This window comes from Musca domestica, unplaced genomic scaffold, assembly GCF_030504385.1.
Source record: "Musca domestica strain aabys unplaced genomic scaffold, Musca_domestica.polishedcontigs.V.1.1 1, whole genome shotgun sequence".
In the NCBI taxonomy this organism is placed as follows: domain Eukaryota; kingdom Metazoa; phylum Arthropoda; class Insecta; order Diptera; family Muscidae; genus Musca; species Musca domestica.
The window spans coordinates 25,522,953-25,548,868 of NW_026712114.1; the positions used below are offsets into that span (position 1 = coordinate 25,522,953).

The following is a 25,916-nucleotide window of genomic DNA, read 5'->3' on the forward strand; positions in this document are numbered from 1 at the left end:
GTGATGAACTGCCGAATTTGTTTTTTCCTATGAGAAAACATTCGTTGTTCATGATCGTGTTTACTTGCCAAAGAGGTCAGCTGAAAATGCGCACCTTTGGTTGACCACCAGAACTCAAGCGCCGGCCATGGTGATGGTGTGGGCCGCTATTACCGCCGATGGACGCTCTCCGCTCGTATTAATTGACCGTGGCATCCGAATAAATTCCGAATATTATCGCGAAAATATTCTGGAGGGTGTATAAAAGCCTTGGACACGCAAATATTTTGGCCGCAGACTTTGGACATTCCAACGGGACTCAGCACCATCGCGCTCAGCACGCGCCACCCAAGAATGGTTACAAAATGAGGTTTCTCGCTTCATTTCCAGCGCACAATGGCCACCAAAATCTCCGGACACCAATCCGTTGGAATATTGTGTCTGGAGTATTTTGGAAAGCAAGGTTGGCACTAAAAAATACCAAAATGTCGATCACCTTAAGCAAGCGCTTCGCCGGAAATGGGCCAAATACCGCAGTGCAATATTCGAGCAACGTGTGACGGTTTTATTGGCCGTTTTAAGGCCACTCTTCGTGCAAAAGGTGGCCAATTCGAACAAATCTGAACTTATTCCAAGATTTGATGCTATTTCCGACATTTTTGCTTTCGTTCAATAAATTTTAAAAAAAGGTAAAAATTTTGTCTTTGTTGGGGTTTTCTTTATCTCATCCTGTGTGTGTGAAATTTGAAGAGAGTGGGATGCTTATTTTGCTTTCTTTGAGCGGTTTGTTTTTCAAAATCTTGAACCCTATGTGGGGAAAGTACCTGCAAGAGTGGACCGATATATCCCATTTTCACAACAGATATTGTATTAATGGAAATAATGGGATGTGTGAAATATGAAGAGAGCCGTATGCTTATTTTGGATTTTATAGAAGTTTTGGCTATTCAAAACTATGACCCTTCGTAGGGGAGGTACCAGAAGGAGTAGTTCGATCTCTACCTTCTTTATAGCAAATCTTGTGTTTATAGAAATATTGAGATGTGCCATGTTTGAATGGAATTGGATGTTAATTTTGCGTTTTATGAGCTTTATGGATATTCGCGTTTTACGAGCTTTATGGATACCAGAAGGAGTGGACCGATATTTTCCATCTCGGAACTTGATCTAAGTTTGATAATAATATTACGATGTACCAAGTTTGGGCCTGATCGAATACTCCCTTCGAAAGTTATCGTGCGCATCAGCCAGCCAGATGGGCGAACATCGATAGATCGACTTCAAATGTTTTGAAACGGATTTGGTCCAAAGAGACCTAGGGTCTAAATTTGGTCCAAAGAGACCTAGGGCCGTATCAAATGATATATACCCTCTGTATCCATATGGCTGAGGGCATAATAAAAATAAATTCAGATACTGTTGCATGGTTTTAGGCGAATTAAATTATATGGCAGTATTAATCCGTACAATAACCAAAGAGATAGATGTATATCCATGTCATTTCGTAACTTTTAAACATTATATTTTAAGAAATTAAATAAAACGAAATCGAAAAAAAAAACAAAAACCGAAAAAAATATTTCATGAACTGATTTTGATTTTGAATTTTTCGGAAAAAATTACATCAATATATATAATGTGTGTAACTTGGTAGAACAGAAATATTGAAATACTAAAATCAGCACATAAAATATTTTTTTCGGTTTTTTACAGTTCATATTACATAGTCAACCTGATTTACGTTTCGAATTTGAAATTTCGTAACATTTAAAGAGATATTTTAAGAAATTAAATAAAAACAAGAACCGAAAAATAATTCAGGCACTTGATTTTTTTTTTTTGGAACTCACTTCCTTCACAGATTCCCCAAATGTTATTTATTTTTTAAGTCTATTCCCTAATCCTCATGTTTTTATATTTTTTTAAATAAAATACCAAAACATCTACTTTACGAAATACCAAGTTCTTAACGAAAGTTCACAAGTCAGTCCTGATGACAATGCAAACATATGTTTTGCAAATTCCAAATTACAGTTTGTGAAAATGTAAATTATTACTAAGACAACAGCCGAGTTCAGCCTAAAGACAGACTATAATATTTCGATGTTTTTCTAGTCCTAGCGCCATAATATGGCATTTAGACCTATAGAAAAAATCGTGCCATACATTTTTTTGTTGGTAACTATTAAAGACATCAGTGCTTTGATGAATAGGAGAAGAAGCGAAAAAAAAAAACAACTTCAAAGGTTTCTTTTGTCGTTTCTTTGACTTACATTTGTGTTGACATCTGCATGTTTAACATCTTGTTAACACAAATGGTGATGCTGCTGATGATGATGTGAATTTAAAAACGGTTTCATTGTGTGTGTGTCTGTGTATTTGGACCTTAATGATTTGTTTATACATATATACAATTTTTGTATACTGCATACACATAGAATAGGCAACAGCAGGAGCAACATCATCTCGCATACAAAGATAATTACAGAAAATTTCGCTTCTAGCAATTTTGCAAATGTAAAGAATCTGTGCTAGGCATGCCATGCCAGACACGCAGTTAAAAGAGGCCGCTGGCATGGAAAAAATAAAATGAGTAAATATTTATTTATAAAACAATACCCAGGCAGGAGATTTAAGCAAGTGGGGAAGGAGAAGATGAAAGAAAATAAGAAATCAGTAGCAAAATAAAATGAATTACATGACTTAATAGAAGAAAATGAAAAAATGAAAAAATGATAAAAACACAAGCATTTTTATTACATTTAAACTCAATTAACACTTCGAAGAATGAAAAGAAGAAGAAGACGATGACGGCGGCGGCGGGTTTATAATTGAAATTGTTTTTCTTTTATTGTTGTTTGGCAAGAAAGTAAATTTTCGCCTCTAAATTACTTTCCATCCCCAAAACGCCGGGACTTTATGCTTTATCTCCCTCCCTTTGGGCTGGGGCCTAAAAGTATGCAATCTCCCCGAAAATATTGTTTTATTTAAATTAATAAAAGCATTTATTCGACTTTCTACTTCCATTTCGGGTGTTTTTTGTCTTTCACCCTTCCTACCCCTCCTGTTCACTGTGCTTTTACCACTACCACTGAAGCATATTATTCTTTTTTTGTGTTTCTGGCTCCGCAAACATTTTTGCATTGTTTGTTGACTTTACCCTTCTGTCGGAGCAATTTCAATGAAGCCTTTTTTCCTGGTTTATTCAGTTGAGTATTGTTGTTGTTGTTTTTTTTTTTCAATTTTTTATTTGGTTTTAAGGCTTTTTCTGTTGGTGTGGTGGTGGCAGCATAAAATTTTATGTTTTATTGTTTTTTTTTTTTCAATTTTTTGGTTACATATTGCACATAAGAGAACATTTTTATAAATTTTAATAATTTTTTATGAATTTTAACAATTTGATTTAAGATCGAAAAGAGATTTTTGTGGCATGGAAAGTGATTGTTTTTATTTAAAATGTATTCATTGATGGTGGAAAAATTTCTCTGGAGTGTAGTCATGAAATCAATTTAAAGTTTACCGCAATTGGAAAAGTTCGGAAAATGAAAGTTATGAGATGGAATGAATTTGTTATCCATTTTAAAGAGAATATTCCTCAACCCAAAATCTTTTTCAGAACCATATTACGCATGCTGAATCCCGTCGGAAGTGCCAAAATTAATTCCATTTGGGCTGATAATAGCCATTTTGAAGCACAAAATACCTGAACTCGGGTAAAGATATATATGGGAGCTATATCCAAATCTGTGCGGATCTTGATACAATTTGGCAGAGGAATTTCTGGGCTGTATCTGAAATCTGATACCAAATATCATACTTGTGGAGTTCATATTACGCATGTGAGGGAATTTAAAGCCAAATCGGATAAAACATATATACGGGAGTTATAGCTTAATCGGAACCGATTTTCATTAAATTTGGAGTACTTGTTTCTAGGATGAATTCAGTCGGATGTGCCAAAATTCAGGTCATTCGGACTGATATAGGCCATTTGGTGTAGAATTAACCCGAAATCGGTTCAAGACATATATGGGAGCTATCTCTAAATTTGAACCGATTTTCACCACTTTCAATAGGGTTCGCCCTTGGGCCAAGCAAACCTAGGGTGAGATGAAAAAACTTCAACCAACTTCAGACTGCTGTCATTCCTAAGCCACTCGTCTGACAGCTGTTAAAATTATTCCAGTGACAGCTCATTATATTGTTTATAAACGTACAAAAGCATTTTGGTATGAATTTTCCAGAAAAAAGTTATTCGTGATGGAATTCAAGTGTGATAGTCTGGTGTCTTTATATTTGGCTGGTAAACCACAAGTGACTATCGTTGGAGCACTCCAGCATTTGAATATGAATAAATCTTTTGTGTCTCGTACCATCGCTCGTTATCGTAGTACTGGTAGTGTAGCCTGAAGTCAATGAAGTGGACGGAAGAAAACAGCAACATCAACAGAAATGCTTCGAACAATAAAAAAGCGACTTGATCGAAACCCGCGTCGCAGTGGCCGAAAATGGCTCGTGAGCTGAACATATTGCAATATTCCATTCGGAAAATATTGAAAAAATAGCTCGGGGTAAAGCCATTGAAATTCCAAAAAGTGCAAGAACTTAGACCGCAATGGAAAGAAAATAGACATAAAAGAGCTAAAGAGTTGCTTCGCTTGGCCGAAAGTGGTGAACTGCCGAATTTGGTTTCTCCGATGAGAAAACATTCGTTGTCCCGCAATTTGTAAACAAACAAAATGATCGTGTTTACTTGCCAAAGAGGTCAGATGAAAATGTGCATCTTCGGTCGGCCACCAGCAAGCGCCGGCCATTGTGATGGTGTGGGCCGCCATAACAGCCGATGTTCGCTCTCTGCTCGTATTAATCGATCGTGGCATTAGAATAAATGTCGAATGTTATGGCGAACATATTTCGGTGTATTAAAGCCTTGGGCAAGCAAACATTTTGGCTGCAGATCTGGGCATTCCAACAGGACTCAGCACCATCGCACACAGCACTCAATACTGAAGAATGGCTCCAAAATGAGGTTCCTCGCTTCATTTCCAGTGTACAATGGCCACTAAAATCTCCGGATATCAATCCGTTGGACTATTGTGTCTGAAGTATTTTGGAAAGCAAGGTTGGCACTAAAAAATACCAAAGTGTCGATCACCTCAAGCTAGCGCTACGCCGGGAATGGGCCAAAATACCACAGAGCAACATTCGGGCAGCGTGTGACGGTTTTATTGACCGTTTGAAAGCCTTAATTCGTGCCAAAGGCGACAAATTCGTACAAATCTATACTTATTCTAAAATTTGATGCTATTTCCGACATTTCCGAAAAAAATGTAAAAATTATGGCGTTTGACTTTGTTGTAGTTTTTTATCTCACCCTGTTTATAATTATGAATGATTACCTTTCACCATCATCATAAGAGGAAGAATGGTAGTTTTTTTTATTGCTTTATGTAACATTTACAACTGAGCCTTCCATGTCTTCATTGTATCATGTACTACAGACTATATTTTGCATAATATTACAGAATTCGATTTTAAACATATATTAAGGCATAAAATGAACGAAAAAACTATTGCCTACCTTAGGGGGCTTAATTTACACATTTTCCATATTAAAAATTCATTTTCATTTATTTTCAAATTATCTACCAAACTATCCCTATTTGAATTTGAAAATGTGCAATAATTTGCCTTTTAAATTGAAAATCGCTCTGCCTTTGCCTCAGCAGCGAGGTCAGTAATTACGAAAACTGTTGCATATTTCCTGCGCCCTTGTTGTTGTTGTTTTTGGCATTTCGTGCATAAAGCAAAGTAATAACGTTTTTTTTTTCTTTGGAGCTTAAAGCAACACAACAAAAATTGCAATTGTTTAAAGATTACTAGCCCCCCAAAAAAAGTTTCAAGTTTGCTTTAGTTAAAAACAGTCCGTTAATAAAATTTTATCCTTCCGTGGAAGGCCAGGGGGAAGTAAGACCAGTAGATATTATCATAACTTGCATAGTCAAGTTTAAAAGAACATGGAATGTTGCTTCTTTTTCAAATAGTCCCCCGGCAGCAGCAGCAAAATAAATGGAATAAGGTAGAAAATATTTGGAATTGCAAACTGCAGTTGTGGAATATGAAACAGAAAGGAGCCGAAGAAGAACAACAATAGCAGCAGTGGCAATAATGTAAAGAATTCTAACAGCGCCAGACAAAAATTTTCGTGCTGCACATTTTCAGGCGAAAATAACAAACAACTAACGCCATTGTTGTTGTTTGTTTTGCTGGTTCCTGTTCTCCAAAAAATAGCAACAAACACAAGTTTAGTTGTAATTTCCCAAAATGGCTAACAATTTTACGTGGCAATAGACAATGAGCAGCAGCAACAGCAGTGTCTAGCCCCACCACCACCTCTAGACGACGACTGGCGTCGTCTTTTGGCGAAGGAGTGAAAAGTTGCATTAAAGTTCACTTAAGAAAATTACATTCTTGCCAGATAATAATTCTAACGCGTTTGTTATTCTTCTTAGCCGACTGCTGCTGGCTGGCAGCCTGGCTTGGCGTTGTCTTGGCAACGGATATGGCCATTGCTGGTTGGCTTATTATATTTGGCAATAATAATGTGTCGGAAAAAGCATTAAGATATCCTTTGTTATTCTTCTAGCTTTTTTAAAAAAGCATAACAAAACGGAATTAATAAATATATTGTTTTTCCATCTTTTTTAAATACCCTCCACTATACTATGGAGGGTATATTAACTTGGTCGTTCCGTTTGTAACTCCTCGAAATATTCATAGTAGACCCTACAAAGTATATATATTCTGGATCAGCGTAAAATTCTAAGACGATCTAGCGATGTCCATTTGTCTGTCTGTCTGTCCGTCTGTTTGTTTGTCTGTATGTCCGACTGTTGTCTGTTGTAATGACGTTATTTTTCGAACGAATTGAAATAGAAGGCTAAAATTTTTCACACATGTTTATTTCGCCAGTAGGCAGATTAAGTTCGCAAAGGGGCCATGTAGGTCCACGTTTTCATATAGCCCCATATAACGGTACCTCTCGATATTCGGTATTTTGGTGATTTTAGCGTCATTATTCACCGGAATTATTTCAAATTTGGTACTTGAAATTCGTAATGGATACTACAGCCTATGACAGAAAATTGTCTATGCAGGTCCTGGTCTTCGTAAAGCCCCCATATAACGGTGCCTCCCTATATTCGGTATTTTGATGGTTTAGCGACATTTTTACCGGAATTTTTTTAAATTTGGTATTTGAAGTTCGTAATGGATACTACAGCCTATGACAAAAAATTGTCTCTGCAGGTCCACGTCTTCGTATAGGTCCCATATATCAGTACCTCCCAATATGCGATATTTTGATGGTTTTAGCGACATTTTTTTACCGGAATTGATTTAAATTTGGTATTTGAAGTTCGTAATGGATACTACAGCCTAAGACAGAAAATTGTCTCTGCAGGTCCGCGTCTTCGTATAGCTCCCATATAACGGTACCTCCCGATATTCGGTATTTTGATGATTTTAGCGTCATTGTTCATCGGAATTGTTTCAAACTTGGTATTTGAAGTTCGAAATGGATATTACAGCCTATGACAGAAAATTCTCTATGCAGTTCCAGGTCTTCGTATAGGCCCCATATATCAGTACCTCCCTAAATTCGGTATTTTGACGATTTTAGGTACAATCCTCACTGAAATCGTTTGAGATATCGTATTTAAAGTTCGTAATGGATGCGTAATGGATGACAGTAAATTGTCTTTGAAGGTCCAGGTCTTCGTATAGCTCCGATATAACACGGTACCTACCTCTATACGGTATTTTGATGATTTTAGCTACATTGTTCATTATTTATTTAAAGTTTCGTAATTGAATATGGTAATAACTTATGAAAAACAATGCCTATGTAGGTCCACGTCGTATAGACCCAATAACGGCTATATTCGGTATTTTTAAGATTTTAACAGATTTTTTTAAGGGATTTTATTTTTTGAAAATTTCCAAATTCGTTCCAAATAGCTTTTAAACTTGCTTTTTTGCAGTGCTATTTGCTGTACATTCAAAAGACTCCCGATATTTGTGACTTTTTGGGTTTAAAATTGACGACAACGGTGAACCCCACTTCTTCCCCGCCATCGTCTGCCGTCACCACAGACAAGCCCAATACTACCTCAAAACCAAATGGTCAACCCAGCTATCCCACTGAAGATACCAGTCAACAGCATCCTGCCGAAAAGACGGGATCCATTGGAGGTAAGTACCGCATTCTTGATACATTGTTGCAAACTCAAAATAGCTTAAAGCTTTAATTAAAATTTGCGTGTGCTTGTGTTTGTCTTTTTTCCAGTCATTTTGGCATCCATATTGTCGGTTACATTTGTCGTGGCCTGTCTGGGTATGTTTGCCTTTTCACCGGAACGCCGTAATATGGTGAGACGTTTCTTCAATCGCTCCACTTCATCTGTAAGATATAGACGGGTAAGTATGGCCATGCCATGATGGACAATTTCGTTGCCGCCTTCGGCATATTTAGGCATTATACTCATTATCTTTGAGCTTTTTGTTATTCTTTCATTTAATTTTTTGTTTTCTTTTAACTTTTTTGCAAAAACAAAAGGTAAACAATAGCGAAGAAGGCAGTTTGCTGTTAAATCCTAATGGCGAGTTTACCGAATCGGATGATGAAGATATGCTGCTTTAAGGGAAGGATAAAGAATTCTCTCTTCTACACGATGATGACACGCCTACACCAAAACGAAAACGTTCGTCTTCTATGCTCTGTGTAAATTTTACCTTTTTGTGACAACAACTCAAAAGACAACAACCTATATATTTTTCTAAAGCATTTTAAAGGTATTTGCAACATAAAAAAGTATTGAGCTTAAACATTTTTGAATAAATTATTTATATAAAAATATTAAAAAATGTATGTATGTAAAAATATAAAAAAAAACTATGAACTGAATATTTACAAACCACAAAGAAAATAATGAAGCAAAATGTAGAAAAGTTTTGGAGAAGCCTGTTATTGATATTTTGAAAATCATTAACTGGGTTAATTTTCGATTTTGTTTTCGAAAGGGAAAAAAATAAAAATAATAAAAAGACATGAAACACCAAAGATCTGTACAGGGTGTTCCAAAATGTAATGGCTGGCATTAAAACATTATATTAAGAAAAAAATTAAAAAATGGTCATTACAAAAATCTAGACTACATATGTACTTAGAATACATAGTATAAAATAAATATATAATATTAAATACTATATATATTATATAAAAAATATATATCATTAAAATATTTAATATATATTATATTGTATTACAATATATATTTTATGTACACAATAACTAAATGCCCCAAAAAGCCATTTTTTATTGTCATTACCTTTTGACACACCCTGTGAACAAAAACTAACAAGAGAAAAACGAGCATACCAAATGTAAAAGAAACAACAAATATTTATACGTGCATGTATTTATGTATGCTTGACACTATCTACCTTAATTAATAACAGTTAACTTATCTATATAAAGAAACACCATAATTTTGTTTTTTTTTTTTTTTAATTCTAATCAATGAAAATTTGTAATCTAAAAATTTTATTATTTGAAATATTCAGTAAAACTAGTTTTGATAACGGGCCACAATTGTAGGCCACCAACAAAAAAAAGACCAATCAATTGTAAGAAAGTAATTTTGCACTTATTTATAGATATTTAAAGTATTGATTTTAATTTAAATTTCTTATTTTGGAGAATGAGACTATGTTTTACGATTCCTTAATGAAATGTATTTTCTGATCTTAATTTTTAATTGTATTTTTTTAAAGACTATTTTCATTTGTGATAGAATTTCACCAGTTGTATTATAACTGCAATGTATTTTGAAATTGAATCTGGGCCTAATGTACTTAATATATATATTTTTTAAAATAATAAAATGAATTCATATAAAAAAGGAGAAAATATTTGTACTTTTTTTTAAATGCAGGTAAGAAATATGTATTGACATTTTCTGAACCTTATTAAGAGTTCCATAAGGCCTGTGAAAATGTGACTAAAATCGCCAAGGCAGTTGGCATATGTTAGACTATTTTTGAAAGCAAGCGCTTCACCGGGAATGAGCCAAAATAACACAGAGCAACATTTGGGCAGCGTGTGACAGTTTCATTGACCGTTTGAATGCCATAATTCGTGTCAAATGTGACCAATTCGAACAAATCTGAAGTTATTCTAAAATTTGATGCTATTTCAGACATTTTTTGCATTCAATAAAATTAAAAAATAAAATGTAAAAAAAAATTATATCCTTTGACTTTGTTGCAGTTTTATATATATCTCACCCAGTACGTAAAAGTCCAACGAAATAACTGACTGAGAATCAACGTCCAGACGAAACGGCTGACGGTAGAATCTTGTAAATTTGTACGAAGGTCAGTCTTGGTGTGTATGCGTGTGATATGGCTGGGTTTTAGGAAATTCATACTAAAAGGGAACGAAAAGTACTAAAAATTTAATGCTTTGACTTCTGTACTAAGAGTGGAAATGAGAGTCACTGATGGAGTACAGGACAAATTTACCGTATGGTTTTCGCAAATTCGTACTTTAAGGTTACAAAAAGTTCCAAAATGGTTCCAAAAACTTCTAAAATGATACCGTTTCTTGTTATGTGAACTGATAGATGTAACAAATTGAAATTTGGTATGAGATATATAAATATGTTTGATATATGTGATTTTGGAAATGTGTACTAAGTGTGCGAACTGTACTAAATTTGGAACAGTTTAGTTAAGGCTGAACGGATAAAGCAGGAATTTTGAAAATTTGAAAATCGTACGAAAAATACTGAAGATTGAAATAAAATTCTGAACTTTGATATTTAAATTACTTATGGTATCAGTATGTGGGATTTGAAAATGCGTACCATATTTTATGAGTAAATGGTACTAAATTTGGTATTGGGTGAAGGAATAGGTTTGGAATCGTCAAATTTGATATTGATGTCTCTGTTGGTATCTGGAATTGTGCGCTATAAATTACGAAAAGTACTTGATATAATGTGAAGGAATGGAGCTGAAATCTGTTGATGTTTGTGGTTTGCAGAAGTAGCTGGTTTTGGATATGCGTACTATAAGTGTACATAATGGTACTAAATTTTGGTAAGGGGGATAATTGTAAAATATGTGTTTGGTATTGGTTGGAAGTGAAATCCTGAAATTTGATGAGGATATCGCTGTTGGTGTCTGTCATTAGGAAAAATAACTGGTTTTGGATACGTGTACTATAATTGTACTAAAGTTACTAAATTTGGTAATGGGAGAAATTACAGAGCTGAAATCCAGAAATTTGATTTTGAGGTCTCTGTTGGTATCTGGCATTGATATATGGAGAAGTTTTTGAAAATGCATACTTTAATTATTCGAAATGTGCTAAATATTACTGGATTTCTTATTGGGTAAATGGATAGAGCCGAAATCCGGAAATTTGATACAAATTTCACTGTTTGTGTCTGTGGTTAAGATATGGAGGTTGTTTTGGAAATATATATAGTACATTGTTTGAAAAGTACTAACTGTTACTAAATTGGTGTTGGGTGAAGGGTGAAGAGCTGGAAACCCGAAATTTTATTTTGAGATCTTAGTTGGTGTCTCAAATTGAGATATGCAGATGATTGTGGAAATGTGTACCATAGTTGTTCGAAAAGTTATAAGTGCTACGTAATTGTGTATCGGGTGAAAGGACAGAGCTAGATTCCCGAAATTTGATTTGGTATATGAGGTTTAGAAAAAGGATGAAAGCTTAGAAAATGCGTACTATAATTCTTCGAAATATACTAAATACCACTTCAGTTGTTATTGGTTGAAGGCATAGAACTGAAATTTGATACTTTGCAAAAACCACAAAATTTGATTTTCAGGTCTATGGGACAAACTATAATCGAAGAAAAGTACTAAATTTGATATTGGGTGAAGGAATAGAGTTGAAGTCATGAAATTTCACATAGATGTCACTGTTGGTGTCTGTAGTTGAGAGAGAGCGATGTGGTTTTGGAAATTCGTAATATAAATATATGAAAAGTGCAAAATGCCACAAAATGAAATTAGGTATCACTGTTGGTGTCTAAGGGGGAAGGTGTGGTAATCAATTTGGGATTGGGTTTTGGATTGATCTGGAATTCTGAAATTGTATATGTGGGCCACTGTTGGTGTGTAGTTGAGAGAAAGAAGTAGGTTTAGGGATGCGTGCAATGATTATTCGAAAAGTACTAAATGGTACAAAGATGAATGTATAGAGCTTGAATCTCGAAATCCGATGTTGAGGTAATTGTTAGTTTCTAGAATTTGAATATTTATTATGAAAAGACGTTCAAATAGTTTTGGCCTAGAGGTACTACGATGCATGAAGCGATTTTTTTTTTTGTAAATTTAAACAAATTGTACATTTTTAGGGCTAAAAAAACTGATGGAACTAAACAAAATTTTAAGTTGAACTTTTCTCTTACAAAGTAGCGGGTACTTGCTAGGCTCATATATTAAACTTTTAATAGTGGAAATTTTATCCATCCTCAATTACAGAATGAAATATTTTTTAAACTGCTTTTCATTTCAAGCATTTTTCCAAAGCAAGTACATTTTTTGGTATTCATGGTCTGTCTGTTACCAATATTGGAATTTTTCGAAAAAAAAAAACATCACCAGTTGCACAAATATTTACCAATGTATGTTTGTATGATGGGAATTTCTCAAAGTTGAAAAGTATGGATGGTGATGGTTACTATGGTTAGTTTATTTTGCTGTTGCTGTTGTTTTTCCATTTCAAAACCATTTTGTAAATTGCAATTTTTCTGAAGAACCAAATTCTTTCAGTCATATACAAAACGAGTGAGTACACATACATTCATATTTTAACGAATATTTATATTTGTAGAGACATACATACAAAAAAAAAAAAAACGGCAAGTGTGTTTGCGTTTTCTTGGCGGTTACCAGGGATAACAAATTGAAAGGAAAGGAGGATATATATGTATGTAGGTATATGTTATGACGAGTACGATGGTTATTGCCACGTATAATTGCTGTGCCAATGAAAATATTATTTTAGATAATGGAGAATTAAAGAACAGAGCAACCTTCATGGTGGGATGATTATAAAAAAAAACAGTTAAAAATTTAATTTTTTATACAAATTTTAAAAAATTGATTTAAAATGGAAAATCAAAAAAAAAAAAAAAAAAAAAAAAATAATTGTAGTGATAATGAAAAGATAAAAAATATTAAATTAATGTCAATAGTATTTCAATTAAATAAAATGTACCAGAACATGTTATGCAGGATATATATAGAAAATCTTTTGACTCTAGGTTTCCATACGTGTAATACTGAAACTCTGTGTTATATGTCTTTATCGTAATTCCCTTTAGTATTCCCCAGGTACGTGGTACGAGGTACGATACATATGTATACGACTTTTTTTTATCAAAACTCATTACAGTATTCCATAGGTATGTACTTTTGTTATGAAAGTAGAAAAATGAAAGAGTGTCTGTGCATAACAATAATCCTTACTTTAACAAAATACCAAAGGAATCGCATTGAATGTGTGATTGAATCCATAAGGAATCAATCAAATGTATAAAATATAAAGAAGATATTTCCCCCCATTGAAATGTGTACTTCAACTGGAGAAAGTGTGTTTGCAGAGCAAGAAAGTATTTACATTTCGATGTTTATTGCAGAAAAATAATCATTACAGAGAACTGTTACAGAAACCACATACAATTTAAGTATCTCTAAAATTATTCTCAATTTATTGTTGTGAAAAATAAAATAGCATAGCTTTTTATAATCTACACCATGTAAAGTATGGAGGGTATATAAGGTTCGTCATTCGGGTTGTAACTCATCGAAGTAATAATTTTAGATCTATCGAGGTATATACATATTCTAAAACAATTTAGCCCTATGCGTCAGTCTGTTGTAATTATGCTAGAGTAGCTAAAATTTTGCACAGCACAGTCTATTGTCTGCAGGCAGGTCAAGTTCGAAGATGGTACCCCCGATATTCGGTAGTTTAATGATTTTAGCTACATTTTTCAATGCAATTATCTGAAAACCCACTGAAGGAGTTTCTTCAGAGTACTTTACCCCCTGGAAGATAATTGTCTATGTAGGTCCACGATGTCGTACAGCCCCCTTACAACGGTACCCCACGATATACGGTATTTTGATGATTTTAGAGCCATTATTCACCGAAATTGTTTCAAATTTCATATTTGAAGTTCCTATTTATTTATGCTTGTTTAGGTCTTCGTATAGCCCCCAAATATCGGTACCTCTCTTAGTTCGATGATTTCTATGTTTGACGATTTTAGATACAATAATCACCGGAATTGTTTCAAATTTCTTATTTGAAGTTCGCTATGGGTACTTAAGTCTATGAAAGAAAATTATCTATAGCCTCCATATAACAGCACCTCCCTCATATATTCGGCATTTTGATGATTATAGCGACATTATTTACCGGGATTGTTTAAAAATTTGTATTTTAAAGTCCATGACAGAATATTGTCTATGCAGGTCCAGGTCTTCGTATAGCCCCCATGTATGTATATATATCCTTTTATTCGGTATTTTGACAATTTTAGGTACAACGTTCACCGGAATTGTGTACCAGAAGGAGTGAACCGTTGTTGCCAACTCTGAACTCGATCCAAGTTAAATAATAATATTATGATATACCAAGTTTTGGACCAAATCGGATACTCCATTCGACAGTTATTGTGCGCAACTACGAGGCGGACAGACGGAGGGACACCTCTAGATTAACTTCAAATGTCCTGAACCGTATTTGGTCTAAAGAGAACGAAGGGCACGTTTTAGCCGTTTTAAATGATATAGCCCATATGTAGTCTGAGAGTGTAAAAAGTAGCCCCTTAAAAACGAAAATTTTCATATATTTCTCAAAAAACAAATGCTTAGATCTAAATCATGACTTTTTGCTAGGAAGACCTTACAATAATCGCTCTTTAAAATTCAAATTTTTTCGGTAAAAAGTCATTTAAATTCGTTCCTAAATTTTCAAGGATTTTGGGGTATAAATTTCTTACACTTTTTTTTAAACGCGTTAATATTTACTAGGATGTCCTTAACAAATATTATTAACAAATATTCTTAAAAAATAGTGAAATTTTGTGAGGAAATCCTTTAAAATGTTAAGGATTTTTATACCCTACAACACTATGTGTTGGGGGTATTATAAGATTGATTGGGATAAAAATTATGTAACACCTCGAAATATTGGTTTCCCACATAGGAAAGTATATATGGATCTTCCTATCTCGCCGAGATGAGTCGATCTAGCTATGTATGTCCGTACGTCTTTCTGTCCGTCTGTCCATGTTAATTTGTAATCAAGCTACGGGTCGCAATTATGAACCGATCCTCACAAAATTGAAAATGGAGGTGGGGTTATGGTCAGAATAGAATCCTTTTATTTTTGGAGATGATCGCACGATATTTTTTGCAGTTGGTCTATAGGTCACCGCGAAAATTTACATGGAGTTGGAGTTTAAGAATGGGCAGAAACCTTCCAATTTGGGTGGCCATCGGACAATAATTAGCGGGTAAAATAGACCCTAACTTTTATGTAAGAAAATAGGAAAATTTCCACTAAACCGCGAATATTTTCAATCACCAGCCAAATCACAAATACATTAAAACATCACTTCTGACCATTTTCACAATTCCCATCAATTCGGAATGACCTTTTGCCAGAAAAGCAGAAAATCTAAGAAAATCGCGGAAAAATATACCAGTAAAAATGTGAATATTTTTTGTTCCATTTTTTTTCAATTCTTGTCATATTTTTTATCGCATGCGATTTTTCAATTTGACTTACAATTTTGAATTGTAAATTTTCTAAATGTTTACACCCTTCAACACTACATTTTGAGGGTATTATATGCATGTAGCAATTATCGTCTGATCCTCACGAAATTTGGCATGGGGATAGGGTTAGTGTCAGAATTAAAGCCTACTATTCTTAAGATGTACAATTAGAGGTGCAAATGGACTAAAAAAATTATTTTTTTCTAATTTTGTAGTCGCTCTATAGGCCACAAATGAAACTAATCGACACGGAATTTCGCAGCGGAAGAGAGTTAAAGACAGGGAAGAAGTCTAGCATTTTGGATGACCATTGTATTACATTAAGCTGTGAAATGGACCTCAAATATCACAACTTTTCCCAAATTCTGGACTCTGGGCGGGGCTCTTGGACATTATTTCAAAAACGAAATCTTCCAAAATGGATTTGGATATAAGGGGACTTCGAACATATTGTAGTGTAGTATCACATGGTCGGCCCCGCACGACTATAGCCTTTGCTTACTTGTTTAAAATTTTGTAGGTTTGTATGGAAAGAAGTAAACCCTTTTCATTCCATTATCGCACGTCACCTAATTTCGGTAGAAATAGTTGGATATGTGAAGTTTGGGACAATAAGGAACTAATTTCCTCTTCAGAGATTTTTTTTCAAAATCTTCACCATTTGTGGGTATTAGATACCGAAATCCCAGAATATTGACAAAAAATTAAGATGCGAACATCAAATAATTTTTTAACAATTCCTTTTAAAAATCATGGAAATACTGAATACATGCCACGAAAACCTATCAAGAGCTCTAATTATCGAGTTTTAAAAAGTTCCGTTAAAAATGTGACCCAAAACAGGGATAAACATTAAAAAATTACGAGCTTGACCTGGGCACTGACAATAATCAAAGTTCTAGCCTTCTATCTCAATTCTGTCGCCAGACATGATTACATATTACATATACATTGATATAAAGAATTTGCGAAAAGTTGTGCTATATTTCTGAACACATGTATTTTGGTGGAGCAAAATTGAGTTATAAAGTTTTTAAAAGGGGGTTGTGGAATGGGATGATAAAATGCCAACTGATTTCTGTCTTAAATTAAAAATATATGTTAAAAAGCACAATTAAAATTAATTAGACAGCGCCTAAAAACTCTAACATTTCCAAAAATAATTATAAAAATTGTGAGCAAAATACTTCATAATTACATCGAATAACTTTCATCATAAAATATGTATAGAGAGATATGCCTTCATTCCTTATTAAAAGGTCATCATATTAAATTACTTCCATTTTCAACCTATACCAAAGGAAAGCATTCTTTTCAGTCATCGAATACAAAAAACGTGTCCTCGGCAAAGCAATGCAATCATGTCTACATAATGAAAATAATCCTCTGGCCTGCTCTGAAAACACGCAAAATCTAATAATGTTCAGACCACATCTTCGTTGAGAGTGTGGCAGGTGGAGGTGCCGGAGGAAAACAGGACAACATTCTTCGTTAAAATTAAAAACAAAAAGAATGCCATTCGACTGCGGAATGTCCTGAATATGGTATTGGCTGACTGGCTATCAGCATTCAATAGATGTTCGTGCGTATTTCATTGGAAAAAATGGCAATTTGTCTCATCGACTGCCTGAAGGGGCGGCAGCATCGACGGGCAACACCATCACCAACACAGGATGTTTTTGATTTTGTCTTCTTTGCCCAACTCTGTGGCTTATGTGAGATAAATTGCTTTCAGAGAAACAAACCATCAACCAACATCAATAATTGCTTAAAAAAGTTATTTGCGTTTTTTTACCGAACTTGGGTCAAAGAATTTCTGAGTATTGGGTCACTAAAAGCACTATTATTTAAATGCAAAAGCCATTTGAGAGATAAAAATTGAACCAAAGTTTGTTAATAAATTAACAATTTCGTATGTATGTGTGTGTATGTATATGAAATTCTTGCTTATGAAATAAAATCTTTCTCGAGTACATGTGCAAATAAAACTTTCTTAATATTGTTTCTTTGTCTAATAGTGCTGAATGTTGACTGTCAGATTTCTAATGGATATAGATGTATGTGAAGATTGATTTTTTAGCTTTTATTTTTTCATCATTGAATTTTATTATAACAAGTTAACAATTATCTCTCGGTTTAGCCGACAGATGAATACCCTCAGTAAATGTTCGATTATTAAAATATATTTTGCCTTGTGTTATGATTATTCAAATTGTTAACCTTCTATGCAATGGGTCCTGAAGTAATGGGCCAATATTGTTAATTTTTTATTCAAAATTTCGAACTTTTGTGGGGGATGTACCTGAAGGAGTGGAGCGATATATTTTATCTTAACAGAAAATATTAGGATGTGTGACATTTTAAGACAATCGGATTCTTACATCACATTTTATAAGGGTTATAATTATTCAACTAGGCACGTTTTGACGTATCAAATTGTATATACCCTCTGTAGCTATATGGCCGAGGGCATAAAAATGCGTTCTCTGTTGAGAATTTTTTTTGTACGAACGTTCGGAAGCGAAGCTCATTCTTGGTTCAATGGATACTTAAATAAGCAGAATTGCCGATTTTACAGTGAAGATCAAAAAAGATACACTTTGCTGCTGTTTATGGACTGGGGGCATTATTGGACATCACTTCTTAAAAATACTGCGAATCCTTTTTTTTCCAAAATTCTAGAGCTAGATTTACATGCCATACAGTGCGAAATTAAAAAACGGCAACCAACTTCAGACTGCTGTCATTACTAAATCCATCGCCCAACAGCGTATAAAAGCATTTTGGTGAGAATTTTCCAGAAAAAAAGTTATTCGTGATGGAATTCAAGCGTGATAGTGTGATTTCTTTATATTTGGCTGGAAAACCCCAAGTGGCTATCGTTAAAGCACTCCACTCTAAAATGTGAATAAATCTTTTGTGTCTCGTACCATCGCTTGTTACCGTCATCATCGTCAACATCAGCAGAAATAGTTCGAAAAGTAAAGAGCGACTTGATCGAAACCCGCGTCGCTGTGGCCGAAATTCCATTCGGCAAATATTGAAAAGTGAGCTCGGGGTAAAGTTGGTGAATTTGGTTTTCTCCGATAAGAAAACATTCGTTGTCCAGCAGTTTGTAAACAAACAAAATTATAGTGTTTACTTCCCAAAGAGGTCAGCTGAAAATGTGCACCTTCGGTTGGCCACCACAACTCAAGCGCCGGCCATGGTGATGGTGTGGGCCGCCATAACAGCCGATGGTCGCCCTCCGCTCGTATTAATCGACCGTGACATCAGAATAAATGTCGAATATTATCGCGAAAATATTCTTTAGGGTGTATTAAACCCTTGGGCACGCAAACATTTTGACCACAGACCTTGGACATTCCAACAGGTCTCAGCACCATCGCACTCAGCACGCGCCACCCAAGAATGGTTCCAAAATGAGGTTCCTCGCTTCATTTCGAGCCCACAATGGCCACCATAATCTCCGGATACCAATCAGTTGGACTATTGTGTCTGGAGTATTTTGGAAAGCAAGGTTTGCACTAAAAAATACCAAAGTGTCAATCACCTCTAGCAAGCTCTTCGCCGGGAATGGGCCAAAATACCGCAGAGCAACATTCGGGCAGGATGTGACGGTTTCATTGGCCTTGTGAAGGCCATAATTTGTGCCAAAGGTGACCAATTCGAACAAATCTAAACTTATTCAAAAATTTGATGCTATTTCCGATATTTTTTGCTTTCATTCAATAAAATTAAAAAAAAAAAAAATGTAAAAATTATGGCGTTTGACTTTGTTGCTGTCTTTTTATCTCACCCTATATAGGTCGACGATATCGTATAGCCTCAATACAACGGCAACACCCGATATTTGCTATTTGGATAATTTTAAAGACTTTTTACCAGAATTGTTTCAATTTTCGAATGTAAAGTTCCTAATGGGTACTACAGCCTATGACAAAAATTACGTATGCAGGTTCACATAGCCCCAATTATTATGATTTTTTAAGGACATTATTCACCGGAATTGTTTCAAATTTCGTATTTGAAGCTCCTAATTGGTAATACAACCGATGATGGAAAATTGTCCATGTAGGTCCACGTCATCATATAGCCCAGATATAACTGCACCTGACTTCATTTGGTATTTTGATGTTATTAGCGGCATTATTCATCGGAATTGTTTCAAATGAGAAGTACAGCCAATGACAAAAAAATTATAGCTCATATAACGGGTTTCCGTTGAGCGGTATTTTTCGACGGAATTTTTTTTGGAAATTTTTGAAGTTCCTTCAAAATGCTGGAGGGTCTTAAAAGTTCGGCCAGCTGCATTTTTACTTGCTAAATTTTAGCATTTCAGTGGCTTGTATTTTATTTAACTAAACTAATAAACTTCTTACCCAATCCACTTTACATAAACCCTTAAGGGGGGTAAACACTTCAACATACCTAGAAAGACATAAAAAATGGGAATAAAATTAGAACACTTGTAAAAAATAACGTTTGAACTTTTTAAAACAATTAAGAAACTTTCATTGTAATATTATAAAGAAGGCGAATAATTAATAAGGTTGGATGCAGCATTATTTCTCAAACTTCTAAGTGGAGAAAAAAGAATAGTTGATGCATGAAGCAAAGTAAAAGAAATAACAAGAATAACTGCATAGAATAAATGGTAACAATTTGCAATGCAAAGCGGGAGTTGACAACAATTTCCATGCAAAGCAAGATCTGGCGATTAAATAAACAAAAGTCCGTGGGTAGCTTTCTGCACAGCAAGTAAATGCAACAGCATTCATTTTGCATTACAAGTAGCTGAAAAAGTAATGAGTTATGAGTTATGTTTTTTTCTTATTCCAAACTAATGAATTAACAATTATATATATTTGGTTTCAGTTTTGACAAAAAAAAATATTTTTTATCACATGTTAATGTTAGAATATGGGGTTAGTAAGTCCTTATTGATAACATAAAATAAAAAAAAACATGATTTATTCGGTAATGATATTTTTATAACAAAAAATCTACGGCTATAGAGGGTGTTCATCTTTTGGCACAAAAAAATAATTACTTTAGATTCGATTTATTTTTGACCAACGAATAACTACTGATCTCAATTGGCAAACACTGGCCAAAATATATTGGATGACAATCCGGACATTTTGAAAAAATATTTCTTTTTATAGAAGCTATTTGGTACATATGAACCTATCACTAGCAGATTTTGCGCAATGATATGTACTGAAAAATTGTCTATAACCAAATTTTCTATAAATAAATTTTGTTATTCCGCTTTTAACCTCTCGAAATATTTTTAATAGACCCTCCAACGATGTCCGTCTGTCTGTTGTAATCACACTATCTTTCGAACGAATTGAGATAGAAGGCTAAAATGTTGCATACAGGGTGAGATAAAAAAAACTGCAACAAAGTCAAACGACATAATTTTTAGATTTTTTTTTAATTTTATTGAATGAAAGCCAAAAATGTCGTAAATAGCATCAAAGAATAAGTTTTGATTTGTTCGAATTGGTCACCTTTGGCACGAATTGTGACCTTCAAATAGCTAATGAAACCGTCACACGATGCTCTGCGGTATTTTGGCCCATTCCCGGCGTAGCGCTTGCTTGAGGTGATCGACACTTTGGTATTTTTTAGTGCCAACCTTGCTTTCCAAAATACTTCAGACAGAATCGTCCAACGTATTGGTATCTGGAGATTTTGGTGGCCATTGTGCGCTGGAAATGAAGCGAGGAACCTCATTCTGTAACCATTCTTGGGTGGCGCGTCCTGAGTGCGATGGTGCTGAGTCCTGTTGGAATATCCAAGGTCTACGGCCAAAATGTTTGCGTGCGTGCCCAAGGCTTTAATACACCCTCCAGAATATTTTCGCGATAATATTCGGCATTTATTCTGATGCCATGGTCGATTAAGCGACCATCGACTATTATGTCGGCCCACCCTATCACCATGGCCTACGCTTGGTTTCTGGTGGCCAACCGAAGGTGCACCTTATCGGCAGACCTCTTTGGTAAGTAAACACCATAATTTTTTTGTTTGTTTAAAAACTGCTGGACATCGAATGTTTTCTCATCGGAGAATTTCAAATTGCGCAGTTTACCACTTTCGGCCAAGCAAAGAAACTCTTTAGCTGTTTTGAGTCTATTTTCTTTCTGTTGCGGTGTACCGGGGCTCGTTTTTCAATATTTGCCGAATGAAATATTGCGATATCTGCAGCTCACGAGCCATTTCGATCAAGTCGCTTCTTTACTTTTCGAACCATTTCTGCTGATGTTACTGTTTTATTCCGTCCACTTCCTTGACATTGGGCTACGCTACCAGTATCACGGCAATGAGCGATAGTACGAGACACAATAGATTTATTCACATTTAAATGCTGGAGTACTCTAGCGATAGCCACATGTGGTTTTCAGCCAAATATAAAGAAATCACACTATCACGCTTGAATTCCATCACGAATAACTTTTTTTCTGGAAAATTCTCACCAAAATGTTTTTGTACGCTTGTAAACAATATAATGAGCTGTCAATGGAATAATTTTAACATCTGTCGGATGAGTGACTTGAAAATGACAGCAGTCTGAAGTTGGTTGCAGTTTTTTCATCTCACCCGGTACATGCATAGTTTAGCAGTAGGCAGGTTCAGTTCCTAAGCGGGTATTTTCATGAGGAATTATTATATATATATATTAGGAATTATATTATTCACAGGAATTGTAAGAAATTTCGTATTTAAAGTGCGTTATGGGTACTACAGTATATGGCAAAAAATTTTGTAAGCAGGTCCACGTCTTCGTCTAGTTTCTATATAACAGTTGTCGTTTTAGTGGTAGTTTTTGGAATTTTTTTGGAAAAAATTTAAGTTCATTCCAAATGGTGAAAGATATTAAAAGTACGGCCAGGCCGAATTTAGCTGTTTTTTACTTGTTTTAAATTAAAAAAAAAAATAAAATTAAATTTTCTCCACATTTTGCTGATAATATTTGTGGAAAAATTTCGTAATTTCCAAAGTGAAATGTTCGAGAGTTTTATGTGTCAGCTTATTCCTCCTTGAGATTTGCCATAACTTTGTTTCATGAAAAAAAACAAGTTCAATATTTCATTTTCAAATTCTTATTTCAATTGTTTCAATATTTGTTCTTTTTTGGAACTTACCTTACACTATATATAATTTCTAACACTAAAGTTTGCTCGTAGGGATTTCGTTCTATAGAACAAAATTACTTTGTATGATTTTCTTGAGTTCGCAACCAAATTTTGTTTTCTTCACAGTTTGGCGATAGTCGTATTAATAAAATTAACAATTGTAAATGTTATATTTATACAAAAGTATATGCTTACGGAAAAAGGGAGAGTGACAATATAAATATAAAATTGAGATAAGAATTATTAAAAATTTCAAAAAAAAAAAAAAAAAACATTATATTCATATACTTATCTCTTTTAAATGATTTATGGCGAAGAAAAACCAGATCAAGAATCCGTTTTTTCGCAAATATATTCTGGGAATCTTGTAAAATCCAAAAAGAAAAATAATAATAAAAAATCTTAATATTCCGACAAAGAACTGCAGATACTGTCTGCCTTTCCATGTGACATGTTCGGGAAATTAATGAATACCCATGACTTGTTGCTGTTGTTCCCGTCTTTTCTTTTTCCTTTGCCTTTTTATCTCAAGAGAAGGCGGATTAGGTTAAACAGACCATACTTAGTGTAAGTCCAGAAGAGAACTTTGCGTGCATTTAACTGCTAACTGCAACAAAGAGGTCGTAGGATCATCAAAGAAAAAAACTAACAGTCACACTATCAGCACTTAGAGGCGGGTGCAGTTGCTGCTGCTGTAGCTGCAGCAATGGCAAATGTTGCATTTATGATTTATGATACTTCAGCAAAGAACTTTTGCTGTGCAACACATAAACCATTCAAAGAATGTCGGCACTTAAGTTCAAACATAACAAACATACTTTTAAAATGGAATGGAGAAAAAGCTGAAACTATTTTGTTTTCAAAATGAATAGAAAAAAAAATTGTAAAATAAAAGAATTGTGAACAAAATTTTTCAAAAATTTGTGTTTATACAAATGTCAAATGCTTGTGAATTGCTTAAATTAAATTAAAGAAGAGAGTTTTTATTTAAATTTAATTTATTTTAAAAATGTGATGTTACAACTCTTGTGCCTAAGCATTGCTTGGTGGTCAATAATTTTCAAAATGACAAAGGTTTCAGGAAAAAAAAATACATTTACAAAATATATGGATAGCCATATACTATCCCAGTAAAGTCCGGCATAGTCTCCAGAATTCTTGAATTGAAAAAAAAAACAGTTGAAATAGATTGGAAAATAGCCAATGTATCGTCGGATGAAATAAACAACTTTTTTCCACAATTTTGTGCCAGGTAGTCTTTTAGAGGCATTCAACAAAAAAGCTTAATAAAATGCCAATTTTTGGATCAGATTCCATTGAAGAAATCGTAAACAATACATGATTCTTTTACAAAGACGAATTTAAGATCCATGATCTGTTTACATCGGACAGTCCTTAAATGATATTTTTTAAATAAAAAATTTTTGGTCTTCCACACCGTGTATAAAATATTCTAAATAACGCAAGATTTTTGTTTAGGAGTTCCTTTCACAATTTCCTTAAAAAATTTTGGTCCAGAGGTCCTTGAATAAAATTATGCTCATTAAAAATTTACTTTTAATCCATATTTTGTCGTTTTTTTCTTCATTTCAAAAAAGTTTTCGTAAAAATCTTCGATTTTTGGTCGGGTAGACGTTCAGAAATTAGAAAGATTTTCAAAAAAATTCTCCATTTTTGAAGCGGAGAACCTTTTCTCTAAAAATCTGGGATATTTGGTAGGTAGATTTTGTTCAAAAAAATTCTAATCAAATCCACAACTTTTGATCGATCAAGAGGTCATTAAAAATGTCTGTAAAATATCAAAATTTCTTTGAAAACAATTTTCTGAAAAGATTCACGATTATAGTCACAAAGGTCCTTTTAAATACTATTCTCAAAAAATCACGATTCTTCTATACCTGAAGGCATTTAAAATATACATATTTTACGAGAAAAGTGAAGAGTAACGTAAGTTCTTTTGTCAACATATTCCTAAAAATATCCGAACCTTTCGGTCGAAAGGTTCAGAAACAAATAAAAAAAGATTCTTTTAATAAAAGGTCATTGAAAAGAATTACAGATTATTGATGCGGAAATCCATGAAAGTTTTTTTTTTTTAAATCCACGACCCTTTGCTAGGAAGAATATGTCATTTTCCTTAAAAAAAATGTGAATGTTTGTCCAGATGATGCTTGAAAAAAATGCTCAAAAAGCTAGGGGGTCTTTGAAAAATAGCGTAATGAAAACCATTATTCATGTCCTGAAAGACCTTCTAAAATATATTCTTATTTTCGAAGTCGTTTAAATTTAAAAATCCGCGATACTAGGCCAAGAGGACCTCGTAAAATATGGGTTCAAAATATTTTTTAATATATCTATATTTTTTGGTCAGGACGTCCTTAAGAAAAACTGTCAAAAAAATCCAGGTGCAGGAAAGAAAATCTTAAGAAATCCATGAATCCTGACCAGAAAGACCTTTCAAACTATATGCGAGTTCATTAAAGATTTTTCTTTAAAATTCACGAACTCTCAAGAATATTCTTAAATAATCCACGACTTCTCATCATTTCTGACAACATTTTTATAATAAATCCACAATTTTAGTCAAGAGGTATTTGAAGAAAAATTCTCAATATTTGGAGGACCTCTTAAAATATTTTTTAAGACATCATAATTGTCGAACTTGTTTTTACAACTTGCACTCGAGGTGGTCAATTAAAGCAGGAGGTCTTTGAAAAATCTTAAAAAATTCCAGAACTTTCACCTTCAGCTGCTCAAAATAAAGTTCTCAAAAATCCACAATTTTTGGTCAGGAGGTCTCTGAGAGCTTTTATATTATATTCCTAAAATAGACTCGTGTATGATTTTGATTTGAAATGGTTAATTATATCAGGAGGTCCTGGTAAAAAAAAAAATCTT

The 25,916-nt window shown here is 34.0% G+C and overlaps 2 protein-coding genes across 5 annotated transcripts in view; one reads left to right on the plus strand and one right to left on the minus strand.

Annotated features, from left to right (window-relative positions):
* Window positions 1–9,185, plus strand: part of LOC101896481 (cation-independent mannose-6-phosphate receptor) — a 208,480-nt gene extending 199,295 nt beyond the window's left edge. The window contains exons 15-17 of the mRNA XM_059121128.1: window positions 8,022–8,232; window positions 8,327–8,457; window positions 8,597–9,185. Of these exons, the coding sequence (XP_058977111.1) occupies window positions 8,022–8,232; window positions 8,327–8,457; window positions 8,597–8,680 (426 nt within the window). The 3' untranslated portion in view covers window positions 8,681–9,185. The remainder of the gene's footprint in view (window positions 1–8,021; window positions 8,233–8,326; window positions 8,458–8,596) is intronic.
* The window catches only part of LOC101891253 (protein toll), a 311,410-nt gene that overhangs the window by 37,449 nt on the left and 248,045 nt on the right, over window positions 1–25,916 (minus strand). The gene's annotated exons all lie outside the window — the stretch shown is intronic.